At 38.7% G+C, this 20,855-nt stretch overlaps 1 protein-coding gene across 1 annotated transcript in view; it reads left to right on the top strand.

Annotated features, from left to right (window-relative positions):
* The first annotated feature begins 1,747 nt into the window (after positions 1–1,747).
* LOC139725617 (cytochrome b5 reductase 4-like) overlaps positions 1,748–20,855 on the top strand; it is a 29,738-nt gene continuing 10,630 nt past the window's right edge. The window contains exons 1-9 of the mRNA XM_071636706.1: positions 1,748–1,930; positions 3,622–3,956; positions 8,740–8,840; positions 11,160–11,253; positions 15,143–15,272; positions 15,860–15,917; positions 16,896–16,989; positions 20,148–20,180; positions 20,580–20,708. Of these exons, the coding sequence (XP_071492807.1) occupies positions 3,638–3,956; positions 8,740–8,840; positions 11,160–11,253; positions 15,143–15,272; positions 15,860–15,917; positions 16,896–16,989; positions 20,148–20,180; positions 20,580–20,708 (958 nt within the window). The 5' untranslated portion in view covers positions 1,748–1,930; positions 3,622–3,637. The remainder of the gene's footprint in view (positions 1,931–3,621; positions 3,957–8,739; positions 8,841–11,159; positions 11,254–15,142; positions 15,273–15,859; positions 15,918–16,895; positions 16,990–20,147; positions 20,181–20,579; positions 20,709–20,855) is intronic.

Raw genomic sequence — 20,855 nt, 5'->3', positions numbered from 1 at the left:
GTTGAAGAAGTGTTTTTTTTAACTATTTTTTTTTTGTTCACGTGTCCTTTTCTGTACACACTAAATAATTGTTGCCACAAATATTCTTCAAGGGACAGCGAACTGCTGCTGGGGTTATTGCTGTGAATGAGGGATCAATAATTAATTATGCTGCACGTCTTTTATTTTTTAGAAGCAATTCATCACCAGAGATAGAGCTCATAACTTCTTCGCGGCACCGAACATGGGTACAAAGCTAGGAGAGATTCTTGTTTTTCTCCTTCTCTAACACCTCCCTACTTGGACATTTACTGTGCCGCTTATAAACAACTATGCTGGAAATTTAAATCGCATTAGTTTTATTTGTCGGGGGGGGGACAATAATTGGAAAAGTGATAAAATGATATCGACTTTCAATGACTCTTCTAACAAACAGCTGTGATTTGTAAGCACTTTTGCACATGTTGCTGGACGGTATTGGATTTTGTAGGTGAGATTTTTCATCTCATAAAGAACAGTCAAAGAAGCCAATACCCTTCATTCTTATTCTAGAATTAAAGATTACTCTTCAGATTACACAGAAAGATGGCGGCATCAAACCTCGATAGGAAATCTGATAAAGGCACAAAAGTGCACTTGTATTTTTTTTTTCATCTCTCTCTATAGGCCTAATCCTCTAGAGTTTCTACGCGAACATATACAGTACCAATAGTTTGCGAAGTTCGGTCGAATAATATTGCGCAACTTCCCTCGTGTAAACAAGTACATGTACTATGAGCCAGGGTCACCGGAAGTTATTTATTATGCAGTTGTGAAATCATTTTTATGTTATCGATTGATTGTGTGTCGTGATGCTGCGTAAATTTAGTGCTTCGGCCCTAAATGATCCACCTCTTTCGTAGACAGCTCGCCCTCGCTCGTCCCTTGTAGTGCAAACATCGCCCGACTCGATACTGTAGTCTAGCTATGTTAGATGTTTCGTATACTAGTAGTAGATCTACTGCCTTATCAAAAGCTTGATTACCAATATGACTGTCTCTCCCTCTATCGTTTGACCCTCCTCAACAATATGGCTTTGCTAAAAGTGTATAATTCTTATTTTTCAACGCTAGATCTTAAGAAAAAAACAACAACACACACACCTCTTCTTCTCTTCATTGGATCACGGTTATACTGTGGCGAGATGGTTGAAGGGGAGTCGAGTGTGATATGCATGCATTGGGCGAAATAAATCAGTCGATGTGCAAGGCTCGTTACTAAACGGACCCCTGTGCGACGACATTCCAGGCGTACGCACATACGTCGCGCGCTGCGTGCCCACTAAAATTCTAAATGGGTGTCATGGTGCACTGTGTGTATGCAATACTTGAATGTACACAAAGCAGCAACAGCTACTAAAGTCAGCGCAGCGGCAGCGCACCGGAACGGTCTGAGGAGACCGACCGTACCTGAGGAACGACCGTACCCAGCCGGCTACGCTTGAGGAGCTGCCGTAAGAAAAGCAGCCAGTCGCAGTCTAGCCAGCACCACACACTGCAGGTTGATTTTTTGTATTCTTTATGATCGCCTGGCTGGCTTCTTGCCTTCTGTAATTTAGATGTTGTCTAGGCACATTGTGGTAGTGCTCGAGGGGTTTCTTTGGTTCTAACGCTAAGCTACCTGAAATCGTAGCAGTATCGTGGTATTACCATTAACGTTAGAAATAGAACTCTAACGTTACTGCTTTTCAGGAAGGCATTCATGAATTTCACTCATCACTAATCAGCATTGATCAGTCCTTCCCGCTGGCTGGCTGGTGGCCTACCCTACGTACAGTTCACATAACGTTAAATTGGGTTAAAATAATTGAAGAATACATTTTTACGTGTGGGTCAGCGCAGCACTCGAACAACATTATTACGGGAAACACGGACCAACGTCAGAAGTATTCAGCTGAAGCTCAGGAACTCGGGTAATCTTTACATTCAAACTCAAAAATGTTTTCTAGAATTAGGTTGACCGACAAGTATGTCTAATTCCGCGAAAAACTTCTCATTTAACGTTATAATAATGACATTTGCTGGGTCAGTTTTTCGCTTCTTAAAAACTGACCCAGCAAATGCCATTATTATAAATGAGAAGTTTTTCGCGGAATTAGACATACTTGTCGGTCAAGGAATTAGGAATAGGGTGAACTAGGAGTAGGATCTAAAGTAGATTCTGATTTAGTGATTATGTCATGATTTTGTAATCTGTATACCTTGACTCTTGAGTTCGTTTAAAACCCCACAACTAAAATTTAACTGGAGACACCAGAGCAGAGGGCAGAGTCTGAGTCTAGACTGGTAGTGACGCCAGTGTCTTAATTATAGTGACGAGTGTCGTGAATAGTGTGTGTGAGTAGCCCGACCAGACGCTGTAAGTAGGCTGTGCGAATACAGCAAGAACCTATAGATTAATTCCAGGATATAACATTTACACGATAAAAAGCTTTTCTGTTTGTGAAAGAATCACAAGTATATCATGCCGTAAAACACCTGTCATGTGTGTAATTTGTAGTTAACAAATTTACAGCTATTTTTAAAAAGCACTTCAAGGTCAAGGGTATACATGTAACATTCACGATCAAATTGACACTAAATCTGAAAGAAGAGCACAAATAGTTTAGAACCTTAATAAAGTAGGCTGTCGGCTTTCATAATTCTTGAAATATTGCTCCGTGAAAAGTCTTTCAAAACACTATAATTTCGCAAATAGCACCTGACTCAAAAAATTCATGAAAATAAAAACCTTGCAACATATTTGGCGTATACAGTAACTTGATCATAAATCAAGCACCAATATGTACAGTGTACACTCCAGTTTTGTACTCCTAAGGCGTCTATTTCATACATGTATGTAACCCCGGCGCGGGGCGCTGTAATGTGTACATGTACGTATTGGGGTCGCTGCTGCGGTTTAAACATGTATGTCGTCCTGCGAGTGCACGTTCCCGAGTCCTAGGATCAAGGTTATAGGGTTTGTTGTTGCATAATGTATGAGAATGCTTATGGAGTAAGAAACTACATTATTATTAGCACCACTGCACTAATCATGGCAATGACCAAACTGCAAATGTTTTGATGGATTTGTCTTTTCTTTGTATTGATAATTCCCAATGTAAGTTTGTATGATATGGTAGATCATGGGCATTGTCTGATCAATTGTTAATGCAGTCTACATAAGTTACAAAAATGCTATAACTGATAGTTAATTCCAATTGCAGATTGTGTTTCCATTGTACAACTTGTGTTACACCTGTCAAAAAGTCTTCCTTTCCCAGTCCAGATTTGCAGATTTTTTCCTTTCTTTTCTTTTTTTTTAAAAACAGATTGTCATGACTGATATTTGTTCTGTTTCAAAATGTCACAGACATCCGTTATCTGTTAAGTGACCTGTTCATATAAATGATGAATTATAGAGTGTTGTGATGATAGAATTGTTTTGGTCCACTCTTTTTTCTTTTTTTTTTTGCTTTGCTTTGCTTTGCTTTGCTTTCCCATACCTGGTAGGTTCCTCGACTGAAGTAGGACTAGTTGCATAATAGTGCAAGGTAAACAGCACCGAAGGATAATAAACTAATATTTGTTCCTCACAATCATTTTCTTTGAATTCTTTTTATAGACACCTACAGCTGGGTATGCAAGGAAAGGAAACCATGAACCCCCAGGTGAGTCTGACGGTCCCCAAGCAGCAATTCCCTGCCATCAACTCCCCACAGAGGGCATCATCCTCTACATCGTCGTCATCGCTGCTCAGTCCTGCCTCGGCGGGGGCCAGTGGGTCTTCCAGTCGTGTGAAGGTTGCCCTCAAGCCTGGCCGCTCCCTCATGGACTGGGTGAGACTGGGCAAGCAGCAGGGCAAGAAGCTGAACGGCGTCCAGGGCAAGCGGATGGATGTGACCGAGGAAGAGCTGGCCAAGCATAATAAGATCCATGATGGCTGGCTGTCCATCAGAGGTCAGTAAGACTTGAGAAATGCTTGTTTCATATTTAGTGCCAGGCATGTTTCTTGTATTGAGCAGGGGAGCATGTTCAGCATATTCACATGCAATACCAAATTGTATTGTATGCTCCTCTCATCTCAACTTAAAACCATAATGCAAAATATCTTACCTGTAAAACTAACTTAGAAATAATCTGATGACTGTTTCTTAAGTGTTGTGTGAGAGTGAAAGATGTCCATATGTCAGTGGGACTCTTATTTTGTGTTGCAGCATAAAATCCATCTAGGAAAGACTGCTTTACCATAAATTGTGCACACTGATTATTGTCCCCGCCGAACGAGTTCGAGCAGGGGACTATGAAACGGGCTCCGTACGTGTGTGTGTCTGTCCGTCCGTCCGTCCGTCCGTCCGTGCGTCCGTCCGTGCGTCCGTGTGTGATCAAAATCTTCAATTTGCTACTTCTCTGTCATTTATGAGCCAATTTTGATTCTGTTTGCTTTATATGATAGCACTACATGGGAGCTTTGAAACTTCTACACAGAATTTCAGTCGTGACCTTTGACCTTGACCTTTGACCTATATTGTACATTTTGCTACAAAATGCTACTCCTTCGCCATTTCTAACCCGATTTCGATTCCGTTTGCTTTATATGATGGCACTAGGTGAGGGCTTCAAAACTTCTACACAGAATTTTGACCTTTGACTTCTTTGACCTTTGACCTTTGACTTCTTTGACCTTTGACCTTGATTTTTGACCTATATTGTACATTTTGCTACAAAATGCTACTCCTTCGCCATTTCTAACCCGATTTCGATTCCGTTTGCTTTATGTGATGGCACTAGGTGAGGGCTTCAAAACTTCTACACAGAATTTTGACCTTTGCCTTCTTTGACCTTTGACCTTGATTTTTGACGTATATTGTACATTTTGCTACAAAATGCTACTCCTTCGCCATTTCTAACCCGATTTCGATTCCGTTTACTTTATGTGATGGCACTAGGTGAGGGCTTCAAAACTTCTACACAGAATTTTGACCTTTGCCTTCTTTGACCTTTGACCGTGATTTTTGACCTATATTGTACATTTTGCTACAAAATGCTACTCCTTCGCCATTTCTAACCCGATTTCGATTCCGTTTGCTTTATGTGATGGCACTAGGTGAGGGCTTCAAAACTTCTACACAGAATTTTGACCTTTGCCTTCTTTGACCTTTGACCTTGATTTTTGACCTGTATTGTACATTGGCTACAAAATGCTACTCCTTCGCCATTTCTAACCCGATTTCGATTCCGTTTGCTTTATGTGATGGCACTAGGTGAGGGCTTCAAAACGTTACACAGAATTTTGACCTTTGCCTTCTTTGACCTTTGACCTTGATTTTTGACCTGTATTGTACATTGGCTATAAAATGCTACTCCTTCGCCATTTCTAACCCGATTTCGATTCCGTTTACTTTATGTGATGGCACTAGGTGAGGGCTTCAAAACTTTTACACAGAATTTTGACCTTTGACTTCTTTGACCTTTGACCTTGATTTTTTTACCTATATTGCACATTTTGCTACAAAATGCTACTTCCGGCGGGGACATATATTACGCACCGCGTAATTTCTACTTTTCCTTGTCTTAAAAATGGATGAGAGCCTGATGAAGATACAACACTGGTGTAGGGTCAGTTAGTGTAGAACACTATGGTCGTAACGCATTCGTGGCTTCGCCCATATATACACTCCTTCACAACCTCCTGTTGGGACATTTTCTGAGGGGTTTTGTTCGTGTGTTTGTGTGTTTGTTTATATGTTTGGTTGCTTGTTTTTTACCTGTCTGGGCATCTTTATGTGATTTGGTCATGCTTTGTTTCATTTGAAGTCCTCTATTCATAGTTTTGTGTTAGGAGTATTCTTGTAATGGTGTAAAAGGCACACCATCTGCGGTGTGAATTGATTTGTGTTATTGTTATGTCTGTGTATAGATTTTGAATTGTGCTGTGAGATTTCCCATGTGCCCGACATACTGTCCTTTCTGTTCATTAGTTACCACAGTGGAACTGTGGAATGAGGGACAAATATTTTTACCAATAATATTTCGCGCAGGTTGAAGTTGATAAAGCTTTGAATTCTGTGTGAGATTAGCACAGTGCCTCCATTGTACAAACCTCATTTTCCTGGAGGTTCAAATATGTGGACTTTGATCTCTCAAATTGTATTCCCGCTCCCTCAAAAATGCAGGTCAGTTTACTTACAGTCTCCTTCCCGTGCACCCATTCACAGATTCCCATTTTAATAGATGTGTGCACACCATTCTTATCTGGAAGTGATTCATACCTTTTAACCTTTTAACCCTCAAACACCTAGAGGTGTTATGCAATATAAATCCACTTCAGGTAATTTTAAGAAGCAGCACTATCTTTCACACTAATTTTCGCCAGTTTAAAAAAAAAATTGGTTTAAATACCATATTTTATTCCTGCTAATATTTGACTATTTTTACAGAGATAAATTCATTATCTACAGTAGGTGAGGAAAATGGAAGATAGTGCATTATCATTCACAGTTTGTTTTCTACTTCTAGTGACACTTGACCTTTAAAGAGTAAATGATTAGAATTGAGGTGCTGAAAGCTTAAAAGGGCCCTGAAATCCAAATGCATACATGATTTGTGTGGATTTACGTGTATGATGTACCTCAACATCACTTTTTCGGTAAAAGGAATATCTAGAAACATTTCATATATTTTTAACTATTTTTTCTTGTATTTTTCTTCAGATTACTTGGGAATGCCCACAAAAATCCGTCCAAACCAATATTCTTTCAAGAGATGACCTCATCTGTCAATCATTGCTATTACCAAGTACTGAAATGTTTAATAAAAGACATTGAAATGCACCTTCCCCCTCAACTCAGCATAACTTACATGTGTTGGATTGTTCCCTCGCCATGTCTTAGTCACATTAATATACAGAAACATCCAAGTTATGCATGTTACAGTATATGTAAGATGTTGGTGTCAATGGTAAAATGAGTACATTATTGTAAAATGTGTACTGGTAACAAAATATTCAAAACCTTGGCCTGATGTCAGGGTTAAGCATTCCAATTCATTATTCAAATGTGATAAGTTTATTTCAAGAAGAAAAACAATTGGAGCCAAACCGTGTACATAATATGATGAAATCATGGCCCAGGGAGTATCTGAATAGTGATCATACACTCTTGGCAGACTTGCCAAACTTGTATGCTAGAATCTGATTGTTATCAGTTATCTCTTTAGCAATTCCAGAGTATTTCAGTGCTTGAGAAAATTTCATCTCTAGATCATCTTTGATGACTATGGTATGATTCACTCTGAAGTAGTTTGGGGCAAAAGATCATACACACGTAAGTAATATGTTGGCCTTAGCCAATCTTGGAGTGAAATTAATGTTGATATCTCATTTCCAGATCTTAGAAGAGCTGTGGCAGGCGTTCTTTGTTGACACATGTCTCTCTAGTGTTTGTTTAACCCAAGTACCATTCAAAGGCCAAGGTAACTGATACCTTCAGAATCATGTATTGGAGAATTTGAGATGTTTGTATTGCATGAATTTGTAATGAAGTAATGCACTTGTGCTGAAGTTTGCTATAGGCAGTACCTATATTGATTAGTGCCGCACTAATCAATTGAATTAGTGGAAGTTGCAAATAATCCTTGCCCTTTGCCTGACTCATGAGCTCTCAAGATAGACATCTCGAAGAGAGCATGTGCCTTTTCATTTCTATCATTTTTCATGAAATGCTCTGTAGAGAGGTAAGCTGTAACTGTAGAGAGAAAGTTATATTTCAGTGGAAAGTGGTGATCATGACAGGTAGGCAGGATGAATTTACCTGCATGCTTGCCCTCTCTTTTCCCATTCAAGTTTGTACAGCATGAGCTCCACAGATATAGTGATATCATAGCAGTATTGATTTTTTTTTTAAAGAATAAATAAAGAAATCTGCTTAGTAGTTCCTCATAGTACATGTACACAGTTAACCCCAGTGCATCCGCATGTTTTTTCAAATACATTGTTATGTACAATGTATGTTCCATAATGTGAGAGTGGATAATTAGCAATTATTTAGCAATTATCAAATGAGCTCATTGTGTACATTTCCATAAGTGTTTTTCTTCATTAAGAAACCAGCATGATGCCAATAAGGCAGTCAGTAAACAGTACGTAATGTCAGTACTAGTATTTTGAAGATTAAGTAACTGTAATGTCCTTGTAGGTGATGTGCTTGTAAAGACACAGCTTCTTCACAGAAGAAGATCAGTGCAGACCATTGACATAATTGTGCTCACCTAGCTGCTTACCTAATCTCATATTGTGTAATTAATCATTGTGAAGCAGCCATTTATCAGAATATTTTATCTTGTATCAGGCATACATTGTACATTGCATTTTGCTGAATAAATTTCATTAGGTTTAGAGGAGCAGTGTTCATTCATAGTACACCTTCAGCTCATATCTGCAATACTAAATTTTTCATTTTGCATGATGTGAGCACAATCAGTTCTGCATAAGAAACTTGTATTTCATGAACAAGTAGCTTTAAACTCAATTGAAGGACATTAATGATTTATGCATCTGGACAGCACAAACCCTTCATGATGATCAGCATCAAACCTTCCTTCAGATGGAAAGATAATGGCTCCTGCAACTTTGTGTCATATCAGCCAGAGGTGAATTTCCAATGTAGTATGAACAAGAGATCTAGATCCGTCTATGAGATTCATCATCAGTATGCTTTGTCTGTTGTTTGTTCGCAATCGACAGGACAAGTATACAACGTCACCCCCTACATGGAGTACCACCCGGGTGGGGCAGAAGAGCTGGAGAGGGGACTGGGAAAGGATGCCACAGATCTCTTCAACCAGGTATTAAGCTGCTCATACTGAGACCAGGGGCCCGTTTCATAAAACTTGTCATCAGTGACAATTGCCACAGATCTATGACAAATTTGCCCTCAGCCAATCAGATGCAAGGATTTTGGTAGCTTGTCACATCTATGACAACTTGTCACTGATGACAAGTTTTATGAAACGGGCACCAGGTGTGCTGGGAGGTGTGGGTGGGAGGGGGCGAGGGGGGGGGGGGGAGTACCTTCAAGTAGTATGCCAAATACAGTGGGGTGTCCATTGCGATCAGGCATGCAAGTCAGTTTGTTAGCACCACATACACTGGCATTTTTATATTGTTTTATTTTTCTCATTCACAAAATTCTGTGTGAAAAACCTTCATGTGGTGACTGATCACAAATGCACAAAGAGTATCTCTCTGATTTTGCTCATGAGCATCAAAAAGAAAAGAAAAAAGACAAGCAAAAATACCAAAGCAGTATTATGAGGAATCAACGTACCATGGATGGTGCAACAGAGCTTGTCTCATCCTTCAGTAAATGAAGCAGTGATCTTAATGTTTTGTAAATCTTCTTTTTCATCCTGTTTTATCTGATTGTTCCTTGACTTGTTCATCTCTCTACCTCTGTACCTTTATTAACTATAATGATTGTCCTTCATGTATTTCAGTAATCATCTTTTTCATATAATCATTTTTCTTTGTGTAATCTCAGTTTTTAGTTGATCATAGTAATTCATCAATTTTATTGGTAACAAGTCATAAAGTCAGCCCTACTGTGATTCATATTTGCTATTCCAAATTTTCCCCATTTTTGGTTTTGAATGCCTTGTAAAGTACTTTTGTTTTTCTGCATTGCACTTAAAGACCCACTTACATGGGGGAAACATGGATGGTCCATTGAATCTATCTCCATTTGCTTCCCACCAGGATACTTATATTATATTGGATGGCTATGAATGGGATACCAGGGGATATTGCACGAGTTAAGGCCAATATTGCACGAATCGAAGATGAGTGCAATATTGACCCTAACGAGTGCAATATTCCCTGGTATTCCATGAATCAAGGCCATCCAATATAATTATTATCATCTATACAATCAAGCAGAGCAAGCATAAACTGCGCAAAATTACCCAGCTTCTACTCGTCTTTGAAGTTGACTCGGCAGTCCCATCCCAGCGCTGAAAAGGGGAAGCCCCTAAAACTGGGTATGAAACGAACAACTAGCAAGATGTTTGCGCGCTTGTGAAATGTAACAAAATGACGTGCACTAGTAGCAAGCGTTTGCGCATTCAGCAAGCGCTCACGCAATAAACAAGACAGAATTGAATATCGTGTGATCTTGAACGGCAAGTAACAACGGTAGCCTATGGGGAATTAATACGTTGGTCTATGCGATTCGTTCAATAAGCTCTGATATTGAACGGTAAAAATTGAGCGGACTATAATACGCGTTTTTAATGCGCCGCTAAAACGTCCTATATAAATGATAATATTAGTTACCCCCTGCTTGTTCTTATGAAATACGGGCAAATATATACAGTCTGGTGCCATATTCCATGAGGCCGGAGGCCAAATGGAACATGGCACCAGACCATAGATATTTCCCGTATTTCGTAAGAACAAACAGGGGGTAACAATTTTATCTTTTTAAGTGTAAGCGCTAACCTTCCTCTCGCTGATTTCGTCTCGTGAATGATGTTGAAATCGCCGGCTGTCAGCCATGTTGACTTGCGTCTCGCGAGCTGATTACTGTATGCGCGCATCATACACGCGCAGCTAGCTGTAAGACAGCGCGTCTCAGGCAAAGACGCACATCACCTGAGACGTGCTGACTTTGAAGTTGTTGTTATATGTTGTTTTTTATATCAAGCGTCTTTGAGTGGTCTCGGGTGATGTGCGTAATACGCTTGAGGACTGCGCGCTGCCCATTTGTTTTGTACAGGATTAGTGCGCACTTTCCTGTCTTTTCAGTTAAGCGTCTTTGCTGTGTAACCTGAAATATCATGATATCATATCATGGAATACGGAAAATATTCAGTGGTTGGTCCGAGTGTGATTGACCAATGAGATTACAGAATTCACGATCACTAAAAGATTTAAAATTCAAAAACCACAAATAGCACCCATCAGCAAATGTGTGTATTGTAACGTACACCCATAGGTAATGGTTGAGTCCATGCAGTCAAGATTCTTCAGTTGTATGGGTACTTTTGACATAGAGATGAGTGATAGAGCTGTGCACAATTTGTTATGGGGATTCTCAAATAAATTTGAGCCGGGCCAGCCTTTGCACTCGATGGTTATCACCACACTTCCTGTTTGATTTGATACAGATCCACCGATGGGTGAATGTGGAATCCATGCTGGAAAAATGTCACATTGGCCCGCTGCAGAAAAAAGACCCCATGGCTAGCTTCAAGATTCCAGGTGAGAACAGCACCAGTGACAACTTGTTGACAGCAATTCTGACGATTATGCAATAATGTCAGATACGAGTACTGCACATTGATATTATTTGCATCAAAATGGAGGTATCAAGACATTATTTATTGACAAGAGAATGGTTTTATTTCATCTGTCTGTTGTCGTCGTTAGTGCTCCTTCAAATGTTTGATGCATTACAAATGGGTTATTTTGCAAATAAATCGTTTTTTGCATAGGCACCTCTGCTATCTATTTGTACATTAATTTCTGTAGTATTTTGCATTGAACAAAGGGGGAAATGTTTTTTTTTTTTTAAGAATGAATGAAAAGATATTATTTTTGTGTGCCTGTGCTCATGAACATTGAGGGCACATTTTCAGGTCATCTATCCCTCTGTCTGCAGCAGAGCTTGATAACATGATTCAAGAATATCTCCATGACAGATTTTTTTTTTTTCTGCTACTTGGCCCAGATGTGGTAAATTTGTGCATGAGTAGTTGATGTGCTGATTTGTTTGGGGGCAAAAATCCTGCATGGTTTAAAAGGTCAGAGGTCAATCAACTCTGCCTTTAAATGCCATCATGTAACTGACATGATTTATTCAGGGCGTCCAGTGGTAGCATGATTTGTTGAGATGCATAAAAATAAGTTGACAATCTTGTTTGTGAAATTATGAATGGAATGGTCAAAAGTCAAAAGTCACTCAGTTCTGACTAAGAATGACTTGAGCTAAGAAGGTCCCTAGGCAACATGCTTGGTAGGAAGAAAAGAAATGTATATATTACAAGTACTTTAATGATATGGAGGGGATGAGGGATTAGAGATTGAAATTGAAGGACACTGATAATGTAATAGTATGTAACAAAGGATATGAATTACTCAGGAAGGGGTTAAAGGCAAATACTCAAGGTGAAAGGTCAAGATCAAAGAACTTTGTCTAAATGAAAGTAAAGGGCCTTACCTTTGGATGAATAATGTAACTGCATTTAAGAAAGCACAGGCATCACATTTGATTGCACTCTGCAGGTTGAGCTGCATTAATTTTTCATCCAAATTAGTCATAAAACAAATATTTAGACAAGCACAATGGTTGTTTACTTTTTTGTTTGCTTTTCTGGGGGAGGGGGGTATTTTTTCCTGCTCTGATTTCACCCAGCCTTTGGATAGTAGATGAAATTGAACTTTAAATCGTAACAAGATTGTTCAGTCTATGTTATGGAAGAGCAGAAAGAGAGGTTTAAAAACAAAAGCAAAATCAGACACTAAAAGGTATTGTATATCAATCATTATGTCTCTACGTTGTTGAATTTTGTAGGCACCCTATATCATGCCTATTTTGGTCTGTCTCAGTCAAACTCGGTCAGCTGTTTCACAGCAGTACCAACAAGATTTTGGGGCTGTGCCCCTCAAAAGCTTATGGGAAAGAGAAGGGTCAAGGCTCAAGGATCAACAATTCACTACTATACCTTTAGGTATTTTTGACCATCAAGAGTCTATGTAATGGCTGGGTTCACAGTAGAGGGAATGACAGACTACTTCCTCATGTATCATGGCTTTAAATAACCCTTTCTGTGCCAGAGACTTTGGACAGTGTGTACAGTGCTACGGGGGTTTTCTGTGGCAGTCTGCGCTCAAAGCATACAAAGGGTTAAATCTGCTTATGCCAAGTCCTTTGAGAGATGAAATCCCATCTACTCAATACGAGGCACATTCTAGTATCAAGCCGCTGATTGTATGTTCATGCATACAATGTGGGAAATTTTTGTGCACAGCGTGGATTCACAAGAAAAGTTTGAATCTAATGTTTAACTGCCAAATGGACCACATACCTGGCTCTATCCCATAGTTTGAGCACATTGTTCGCTCATCCATTGTCAAAGTCAATACAAGGGTGCTTACGCTCTCTTTGGCATGAATGTCATGTTCCCTTGGGCGTCATGGGTGATTTGTGTGAGAGTACATTAATAGCATTGTGGAACCGATTGGTCTCACCTTTTACGTGTTGCTATCAGTAACTGAGTAAGCTTGAATTGGGGCAGAAATAGAAACTGCCCTAGATATGCAAACTCTGAAATGCAGATGCACACCTTGGGAACGCTGCCCTGCCTCTACAAGGTATGTGCGGTCTAGACGGTCTCAGCTAGTCACACACATTGTCCACATGGAGTTTATTTGTTTCCCCAATTGAGGTCTACACAAAACACTCATCATTAATAGTTGAAGCTACATTTGTGAGCAAAATGTTTGCTCATCAGTGTAGTGCCATTTTGACTGTAGATATAAGGCTGATAGTGACTTTATTATTATTATTATCATTATTTATTCGGCATTTGCAAAACGATACAAGTTATAACAGAGAAACAGAATAAACAAACAAAACACAAGAAAACAAAGTGTCAAGCTTTCCCTGTTGAGCTTCCCGAAGGAGCCGGGTTGGAAAAAAGCAATCAAAATCACTATGACCCTTGGGCCTCTCCAACCAACTTAAGGAAGCACATCGGGAGTTGTTGAACATAAAAGAAAAGAAATAATACAATTTTGAATTAAGCGTGTACACCAGATGGATTTTTTTTTTTCATACAAGCTAAAAATATCATTGTGGCAAATAGGTATTCATTCCACCCCCCCCCCCCCCCCCCGTAAAAAAAGAAATTGATAATTTATATTTAATTTTATAATACATGGAGATGACTACCGGTATTATATGTAACAAATAACCATAACTTCTCTTGACCAGGCGAGGTGCTAACCACTCACAGCCACTCCTACATTCTCTTCGTAATGACAAGCATGAAATTCAATTCTTAAGTCATGTGCCTTGTCCCTATTTAGCATTAGTTTCCGATAAAAGGGGAGTAAAGTATATGATACTCTTATGTCTACAGCTGCCATTAATAGAAGAAATGCTGGATTGAAAGTCACGCAAATAGAAGCCTACATTCAAGGCAGTTCATGCTCCATTTCCACCCACCCTGATTTCATTTTGTAAACACATTTACACTATAACCTCATCTTTTCCTACAACTTCCAGATAGTACAAAAGGTGTAGACTCTACGTAGGGATTTTCTGCAGACTATTTGTATTCTTTTCATGAACAAATAATCTGAAACATTTAAGGCATACTAGTAGTGCAAACTCATCAGAATGTCCTTAACATGCAGGGAAATTTGGGTCAAACAGTTTCTCTTTTTGCATTTTGTTTAAGTGTATGATTGATGTGATTTTTCCTTTGCTATTCAAGTGCATTTTGTAATCTTAAAGTATGTTTGATCGAGAGTTGTGCTTTGTTGGTGGAATAACTGTAATAACAAGTAGATTATCATGTGTGTCCCAAAATGAGTATATATTTTCAGAGTTTTAGTGAAATTTGTCACATCTAATTATGTAAAGTAACTAATAATACAAAACTTGATAGTACATTTGAATGAAATTTGGCACTAACAAATTTTAACAGTATTTCTTTAGTTGAGCCTGTCTTTATTGTACGACCATGTTAAATTTCTTCAGTGGAGAGACCCATTCAGTGTATTGCTGAGAAAGAATGCATTTCACAAAGTCATAAGTGTATACATATTGTATGGAGCTGTTAGTGTATCAAGTTCATTAAAAACACAACAACTACAGTTCCTGTGTTTTTGTGTTTTGTCACTCTGTTAACCAGCAAATTGAAGACAAGACGTACATTGCCAGTAAATTTTAAAACAATATTTAACAACATATTTTGCTGTTATTGACAAATATAGGAAACAATAAAGGTATGAAATAATATTTTTTTAGTTACTTTCCTGAATAATGTACAAGGTTTTACAGACAATTCGGGATGCATGGTGAACATCTCTAAGATATAATTCCCCCTTGCCAATGTTTGCTTCAATATGTGTCTTCATGCAGGACAGAAACTGCCTCCCAAGGAGACCGAGACCAGCAATGACTCGACACTGAACTGGCCTGACACAGTGGAAGACATGCCCTGGTACATGTGCAAGCTCAGGAAGTGGAACCACACTAAAGCAAAGGCCAAGTGAGTAAGCCCCTTCCCTCCCCCTCCCACTCCAATCACAAATAGCTACCTCTGTTTTGTTTTCATTTTCTCTTTGCAGACATTGAAGCACATATGCATATATATTGGTTCATTTGACGAGATGGCAGGATGTAATCATTATACAGTGGTTGTTCCTTGGTGTGCATAAAATATGTTCAAATTTGACTATTAAGGGATCTACTACAACTCTTTTCAAGGACACTTAAATTTTAGAAAATGATCTTGTGTATCCAGGTGTCACATCAGTGAAAGACCCTTGCACTATGCACAGGTCAATAAACTTTGTCAATCTAAAAAATGAGAATGCAACACATGGGGTATGTTCAGGGCTATGTCAATGTCATATTCTCTTTAGTGTAGGATTTGCTCTGTCTATGGAATCTTTGCATTGAAATCAGTGAAGCAAAAGCAACTAAGTGTTCAAAGGACCTATGTATTGCGAATGCACATTGACTTGTTTTGATTCATGATACCTTCAACATCGCTTGTATGGCAAAATGAATATCTAAATACATTCCATATATTTCGTCATAATTTTTCTACTGGGTTTTTTTTTTCCCCACCAGACATGACTGGTATCAAGTGAATGACCAAGTAGTGATTTCAATATACGCCAAAAGTCAGGTGAGTACGTTGACATGCCTATATAATCTGAACCTGTGGTTTATAGAAGTACTTGTACTTAATACACGTACATGCAGGACAAACAGTTCTTATGAATAGATCTTTATTTACACAAAGTAATACGTTCATCCCAAAAGCAAGCAAAGGTCTTGGATTAGACTGGGTCCCTATTACATATCACTTTCATGAATCAGAAATGATTGTTCATTTTGTTCTTTTAGTTAATCTACATGTATTTGTAATCCTGGCAGTTTTTGCATGAGCCCCCATCCTTTTGTTGGTTGTACTTTGTACCCTTTTTGTTTTGCTTTTCCTTTTGTGCCTTTGATCATCACCAAATTGAAAGTAATTTTGTGTGAATTAAAGTGGTAGTAATGGCAAATTGAGAAATCAAGGCCACCTTTGCCTGTAGCCTGCTGGTCTTGTGCATGTGGAAACTCGCTTTTTACTTTTACTTCATGATCAACACTGGTATTTTGTTAAAGTGTTTTATAGTTTGTTTCTGTTTTATTTATTCTTTTGTTGTTGTTGTTGTGTTATTTCTGAACCCACATTGCCAAGTCAAGGGAAGAAATCAGGAACTGAGCTGTAGGAATTGTCAGAGTTGTTGTGGAAGTAAAGGTCAAAATGAATAACAAGTAAAAATAATGGTGTTATAAAGAGTCATGATTGGCATAATGATCTTTGAAGTATATCTTGATCAATGCCAGGTTTAAGCCATCATACAATTTCTGTTTCAGATGATGATGATGATGATGATGATAACTACTACTACAATTATTGTTAATTATTACTCCTAATACTTCTACTACTATTGCGAATGCCACAACTATTACATCTATTACATACATCTAGTATTACTACTACTACTGCCACTACTACTACTATATCAATGACTACTGATACTTCTACTGCTAATACCACTACTGCTAGTACATTGCACAATGTACTTCTATTTTGTGTTTTTTTTTCCCCCAGTTCTTTGTCCCAGAGTGCCTGGTAACTGACGTTGAGGACAGGAGGCTGCGAGTGACCGTCTACCTTGATAATATGCTGTTCACACTCCATCTGGGTAAGAATCTGTGTAGTCTAGAATATTCCATTAATTTTGGCAGGGTGCTCTTAAAAGGTCAGTCCTAATAATGGAAATGGTAACATCGGTAGATGAGCCATATCATTGTGGCACGTGAAATACTGGAACATGTGTGCAACAGAAAACATTTTTAAACATATGGGTAGAGTCTTGCCATCACCTCTAGTGAGAGGCAAAACACTCTTTCCCTCTAGTACAGACATATAGTGGAGGTCCAGTGTTACAGAGAGTCACTACCCACACGCTTAAAAAGATCCTGCTTCATTCGTTCATCGCAAAAGAACAGGGTGCAGAACCCAGTGAAGTAATTTGCCTCAAATACACACAGACTAGTCAGTCGGTACGAGTAGGATGATACACCAGGGTCCTGTTTCACAAAACTTGTTGTCAGTAACAACTGCCACATTTCTATGACAAATTTGCTCTAAGCCAATCAGATGTAAGGACTTCAATAGCATATAACAACTTCTACATCTTGTTATTGATAACAAGTTTTATGAAATGGGGGCCCTCAAGATGGACTGTACTCCAATCAGATGAAGAAGAAAAAAAAAAATTTGTGAATCGCTTCCATGCTTCTATTTTAAAACTTGCCTATCAGGCAAACAAAATCAAAGAAAACTAGTCTAATACTAATATTTCAGCAGGACCGTAAAGTTCCGTGTATAAGACGCACCCGTGTATAAGACGCATCCCTACTTTTGGACCTAAAATTTAAAAAAAAAAAAAAAAAAAAAAAATTTCCACGCAAATATTGCGTGTGTCATACATATTATTTCAGCTCAAAATTTCCTTAGAATGCAGCATGTATTTGCTCTGTTTTTTGTTTCCTTTTATGCTTTCTTTTAACGGTATTCATCGGACATCGGCAAAATATGGAAGACGCAAAATGCGAGACTTGTCTCGGTACTCACTTGCTATTGTTTCGCCTTTCGATCGTGGTACATGTATCATATCGTACTCATGAGTGTACAGTACGATCTTTGCTATCATACACAGCAGAGGGTGTCATTGACGCATGTCAGACTGGAAGGTTCATTACAAAAAAGAAGAAAAACATCAACAAGTGTAGCAGAGGGATCGTACGGCGAGACGTATGGTGCGCGTGTACTGTAATTACACTCACTGTTGTACGCCGCCCGGAGGGATTACCAGTAACATGTGTGTCTCTTGTACCATGTTTGTATGCACAGTGCTAGCCTTTTGCAAAAGGCAGCTCCCTATAATTTCAGCTCACGCACACAGAGAGCAATGGACTTGCACACACAGCGCGCAACGGGCAAGCGCGCTCCGATCCGAGTCCATTGCAAGAGCCTCTCTGCAGCTGCTGCCTTTGCACAAGGCTTGCTAGCTAGCTAGCTACCTACAGCGTAGCTATGCTATCCTACCTGTCCTCGTGAAGAGCATGCAAACGAACGCCATGGTCACATGCATGCATGCTTCACACATCGTTCATATTACGGTGACAAGTGTCGATTCTACTCCGTATTTTACAGCTTTTGCCTATGGCCATATTGATACTAGTACATTGATAAGTTTTATGGTATCGGTAATTTAGTAATGATACCTGTACATCGCGTATTTCAGCTACTAGGTTGGCTGTTGGTAGCTTGGTAGACTGATATGATACATCGGTAGCAGTACTGTTCCAGCTGTTGTCTATGGCCAGATTGATACATCGTTACTGCACAAGGCCGATGTAAGTTTAACCCGTATTTGCAGCTTTTGTGTGTGTCCAGATTGAAAGATCGCTCATTTATCCATAAGTTTTAGTGATTGCTTACCTTCCAAACGTCGATGGGCATACATAGCCCCAAGGTGACCTTACAAAATTGGGTGTATATGACAGATTTTTTTCCGTGATTAGACTGTACCCGTGTATACGACGCACCCCCGATTTTCAATGTTTTCCGACGAAAAAATAGTGCGTCTTATACACGGAACTTTACGGTATTCAACTTGGTGTGACATAAAACAAAATAGTCAACCTGTGAATTTGAGAGATACAACCTTAACCATGTGTCTACAGTCAGTGTGTTTTTAGTTATTTTTTGTAGGGCCGATAATATTCATTTATCATTTTTGTTCGTTGGTTGGTTTTTACGACAATTCTGACAGCCAATCCAAATCTTAGGTCCCGAATTTCAAGATAATATCAAAAGGAAAAAGGGTCAGAACTTTACTGGTTGTCGTATACTCTTCTTTTCCTGTAAGTTTTTGTGTGTAAAAGGACCAATATCTAGTAGTGCTTGAATGCAATGTGTGTTTCGTATGAATGTTTTAGATGCTTTAGATAGAACACAGATAAATGGCCTGTACAGTGCACTCTTGTTATAACAAACATGTTTATAAAAATATGTATATATATATCTTGTATTTCTTGTTATAACAGAGTAAAGATTCAGGTCCCATAATCATCATCCAGATATCTTCATGTATTTTTACTGTTCAGCAATAATTAAATTTTGATACAATGAAAGAAAACCGCCAGTCCTGAGGACTTTGTTAACTCTTTACGTGCCACGTTCGCACGTCCAGCTCAGTCAACAGTGTGCCAACTTCGCATATTCTGCTCAAATGCACAAACCCACCCAAACTGATAGATAAATGCCAAATACCACAGTACAATAAAAGCATTCCTAGTGATTCCATTCCTGTAGCATGTAGCTTGCATTTTATGTGGTGAATGACTATCAAGCAGTGTGTCCTACTGGATTTGCAAGTAAATTTTAAGTTTCTGTCACTGTTTTGTGTGCAAAAGTAATGCCTTTACAATGACGTAGCTACTGGTATTTTGAAAGACAACCAATCACAGATTTGTCAAAAGAATTCACATCAAAGCAATGCTTGGCCTTTATTCTACATCTTTGCTCATTATATGCCCAGGGTAACAAAAATCTATGAAAGTTACATAGATTTGAAAAACAGAACGTTTTTCGAAAGCATGCCCTACGTTGCTATCTCTGAATAATGTGGCACATAGGGGGTTTACACCATGGCACATAGAGAGTTAAAAAATGAGTGCACTGTATAATGAGATTGGGTTTCTTATGATGTTGTCCCTTTCAACATTCATTGTTATATTGATCTATTGTAATATTTGACCTATGATTTTTTTTTTCCTTTTGCTTCTATAGAATTACAAGAACATATTTTCCCAAGCATCAAGGGTGAGTATTCAAATATAGTGATTTTTTTTTTGATTTGCCAATTTTTTGAAAATGTAATCACATATTGTCCACATGTACTATCTAGACCTATTAGGAGAATCATGCATTATGGCGGAGGCATACCAGTCGCCATAGCGACATTTCTAGTTTTTTTTTAAATCTTGATATCAGAGATAAGAAAATATGAGCGTAACGATGTGTATTCCTTGTGTTACTTCTGTGGCAATTCTGACATGCTGTAAATATCCCCTGAAAAAAACAATGACACAGATCAAGAAAATGAATTTGTTAGGAAAACTGACACTTTCATTCGGTTGTCTTGTAATCTTAAAGTGAAAAGCTCCTCTCTCAGCCATTTGTTCTCCTGCATCAATGCTTTCTTTTTTTTCCCCCTTGCAGTGAAGATCACAAAGAACATGATTACCCGTTGTGACCTGTGGTTGAAGAAGAAGAATCCGAACATCAAATGGACAACGTTAGGGCTCCCTCTAGATGACCACAAACGACTGGACCCGATAACAGACATAGGTAGATTTCCTATTCCCATGATTCTTCAAACCTCAATTAGCCTTACTTCGTCACAGTTGTGTTACAGTAGTTGTGGCAGTAGTAACTGCATGGCATTTGCATTAATCGAAATTATTCTGGCTCAAGCCTGTCTACAGCATAGGCAAC

This window comes from Diadema antillarum, unplaced genomic scaffold (assembly GCF_040938485.1).
Source record: "Diadema antillarum isolate AM-2024a unplaced genomic scaffold, OU_Dant_1.0 seq00000053_RagTag, whole genome shotgun sequence".
Taxonomy (NCBI): Eukaryota; Metazoa; Echinodermata; class Echinoidea; order Diadematoida; family Diadematidae; genus Diadema; species Diadema antillarum.
Note: the sequence above shows the minus strand (reverse complement) of the source record. Positions and strands in the feature narration are given on the sequence as shown.